General features: G+C 34.2%; 1 protein-coding gene across 1 annotated transcript; it reads right to left on the bottom strand.

The window, feature by feature from the left end:
* Positions 1 to 922: 922 nt before the first annotated feature.
* Positions 923 to 2,488, bottom strand: LOC131064777 (caffeic acid 3-O-methyltransferase 1). The gene is made up of 3 exons (XM_057999044.2): positions 1,731 to 2,488; positions 1,537 to 1,601; positions 923 to 1,426 (listed from the first exon to the last, which is right to left on the bottom strand). The coding sequence occupies exons 1-3, from the start codon at positions 2,443 to 2,445 to the stop codon at positions 1,127 to 1,129; spliced, it is 1,080 nt and encodes a 359-aa protein (XP_057855027.2). The 5' UTR covers positions 2,446 to 2,488; the 3' UTR covers positions 923 to 1,126.
* Between the last annotated feature and the right edge of the window lie 903 nt (positions 2,489 to 3,391).

The following is a 3,391-nucleotide window of genomic DNA, read 5'->3' as shown; positions in this document are numbered from 1 at the left end:
ATATCATAAAAAAAATATATTAAAAATTATAGTCCAAAAATAATTGTAAGTTATAACTGTAATCATTATATTATATTAAATTTTTTTATTTATTTTTTATAGGAAAAAGGCAAATACAGAGAAACAAAGAAGTAGTTGTTATAGCAGCATCACGTTCATTGCATAGGTGCTACAACAACACACTTGCTGTAGCAAATACAGATATAACAGTGATTACATTGAGATACAACAGCAAAGACATTCAATTTTAACTACTTAAAATTATATCAAAATCTTTATTTTAATTCAAGGTTAGATAAATATCTTAATCATTAAGATTAAATTCCAAGGAATGAAATGACCAACCCATAAAGAGCCCCACCTGGATTTTATGAATAAAATATGAGATCCCTTTCACAACTATTTCTTGTTCTCCATTAAATAGAAGTATTCGAATAATGTAAATATCATATTCAAACTTGACTTTTCATTAGCAGTTGGTCAAATGTGATTTAATGTGAGGTAATCACTATGACAACGATCATATTTGTATGCAATAAAAAATTAATGATTTGATATTTTGATTTGATGTAGTTGTAATATATAATTAAAAAATTAGATTTTATATTGACTATAAGATCAATGGAAAGAAAGAAAAATTCATGAAATTTCTACAGTCAATAATAATCAATACAATGTACATTTGTATTATTTTATAAGCTAAATAATAAATATAAACTGTATTATTTTTTTCATAATTTTTAGCTCTTTGTAATACTTGATTAAACTAATAATATAACATCCAGCTAAAATTTAAACTGAAACTATTTAAAATTGTACTACCATATTTTCTTTTATCTTTATAAATTGAAAAAATACATGCTCAGACCACCAGATTCATTCCTGATTTCTTGCTCGTTTAAAGAAGATAGAGGCAACATAATTCATAGAAAGCTAATTCAGTTGATGAAAAATCATTACAAATATCTCAAATATATAAAATATTATCAGAAGATTAAATGACAGAGCAGTGATCTTTAAATTATTTGGAAGCAGGTATCAGGTGGGGCCATTTCACCTCACAAACAAATGGTCCACATAGTGAATATCATGATCACTTTTATTTGGGGGTTTGGATATAACGAGATCATTTGTGGATCTCAATGACCCAGACTCCATTCACACAGCAAATGGGCTTTGCACCTCCTGCAAATCCTGCTGCTTTTGCAAGTTGTTTGAACTCCTCCTCTGTGCGCTCTTTTCCACCTGGGTTGTGTACCAACATGCACAGATCTACATGAAATGCTTGCCTGGCATAGGAAGAGGTCTCTGCAGCCACGGGCAAAATGGAATCCACTACAATCACTTTTCCATTCTCTGGCAAGGCCTTGTAGCAATTCTTCAGAAGCTTTATACAATGAGCATCACTCCAGTCGTGCAAAATCCACTGCCAACCAACACAACAATACCAAATTCAATCTGGGCAGATCTAATTTACTACTTCAGTGAACTATTTATACAAGTAGATTGACTATCTAATAAAAAGGTGTCTCATACCTTCATAAAAATAGCACGGGCAGATGGTACGCTGTCGAACATATCTCCCCCAATATGGGTCACCCCTGAAAGAAAACAAATTCATCACAAAAAATATTCCAACTAAACATCCTACCATAAAAGCTGTCATATCTCGTTACACCATTACTCTAAGCTACTTTATTCTGGGCAATACAGGTGTCTACAACACTCACCTGGAAACTGAGGAGCATCTGCCACAACATGAGGCTGATCAAAATTCACTCCCCTTATATTGGGGTACTTGGAAACTATAATATTAAGAGTATGCCCTACTCCACCAGCCACATCCACCAGCTCCTCCAAATCCTTAAAACCCTCATATATCTCAAGAATCCTCCCCATATTAAGTATAGAGTGCTCAGCCATAGCCCTATTAAAGAGCTTATTGAATCTCTGGTCTTTGGCAGGGTACTCAAATGCATGCACCCCATGTGCCTTACTGAATGGCTGGCTCCCATCAAGAACAGCATCCTTAAGATAATGCCAGGCGTCCAAAAACACCTTGTCCTGGTTCATCACGACCAGTGGGGCCAAGGACAGACCATCCTTGCTCTGCACAAGGTATTTGCAGAGAGGAGTCAGACCATAGAGCCTCTCAGGCTTTCCATTCTTGTCTGTGGTTACAGAACAGCTGAGGAGGGAATGACTTGCTAGGACTCTCAGAATCCTATCTAGAGTAATTGCTGCATCTGGGTTTGTTACATTTGGAATTTGGGACACAATCTGGGTAGGGGAAACTTGAATGCCATCACCTGCATTGGCTATGGTCTGCAGCACCTCAAGCTCTACTGCAGCCTTGAGGGCCATAGGGAGGCAGGTGAAGGTGTTTAGCTCCATAGCCACAAGCCATTCTTCTTCGTTGATAATGGTGGCACTAGCAGAGCCCATTTTTGCTAGAATTTCTTAGATTCTTTGGCACATTGAAAGAGGTTTTCGTATGATACATATATAGGATAGAATTGGTGTTGGTGAGCTCTGCGCCATCTAAATGCCGTCAACATGGACTTTGTGACATTTTGTTTGAAAAAACTAATTTTCATCACATTTCCTCCACGTGAGTTGAAACTGAACTGGTGGTTCATCCTATCCATTGAAGACTTTTTATCACGTTTGCTCAAAACTTATTATTTTGTCCTCCATGTCTTAACTTGCTGTCCACATCTCCAGTCTTTAAGGTTATAGTGTTCTATTTGTATTTGGTCTCTTAAGCCTTTATTTAATTTAAATATTCCATAAATAAAGAGGTATGTAATTTGTTTTGTTAGCAATAATTTGTTTTCCCAATATGTTGTAACATACTTTGTCTTTCTTCTTTTATTTTTGAATGCTGTAACATTCAAGTACTATCTCTATTTTTCTTTCTTTTCTATTTTGATTTTGAACTCAACATCATCTGAGCATCGCCATAAACTTTGAATTTGATCACCACGCAACATGGACTTTGAATTGAACACCATAAAGATGCTTGCCATTAAACTTTTGGCACGTTGTTAGTTAGGTCGCGTGGAAAATTGTTACTTCAGCAAATCTCACCATTCCAAATCCTATCAATGATTAGCGTGATGACAATCAACTTTATGCATCAACTTTTCCAGTCAAATGTATTGAATGTTGAATTTATAAATAATTTAAAAAGTTTTCTTGTCAAGTTTTTTTTAATTTATAAATGCGTTACTCAGTTTTTATTAACTTAAAAATATATTATACAGTTGTTTTCATTATATTATAAGTTTTTTATTAATGTTTTTAGAAAATAATAAGATGTTATGTGGGAGACATGCTAGTAATTTTTGTGTAATGGTATAGGGTATTTTTTATAATTAAACAATTTGTT

Source organism: Cryptomeria japonica, chromosome 11 (assembly GCF_030272615.1).
Source record: "Cryptomeria japonica chromosome 11, Sugi_1.0, whole genome shotgun sequence".
NCBI lineage: Eukaryota > Viridiplantae > Streptophyta > Pinopsida > Cupressales > Cupressaceae > Cryptomeria > Cryptomeria japonica.
This window is presented reverse-complemented; position numbering and strand designations above follow the sequence as displayed.

Coding starts and splice junctions, on each gene's coding strand:
- LOC131064777 (XM_057999044.2), bottom strand. CDS start 2,445: ATGGGCTCTGCTAGTGCCACCATTATCAACGAAGAAGAATGGCTTGTG. Junction 1,602..1,730: donor AGATGCTCCTCAGTTTCCAG/GTGAGTGTTGTA, acceptor GTTTTCTTTCAG/GGGTGACCCATATTGGGGGA. Junction 1,427..1,536: donor CCCGTGCTATTTTTATGAAG/GTATGAGACACC, acceptor GTTGGTTGGCAG/TGGATTTTGCACGACTGGAG.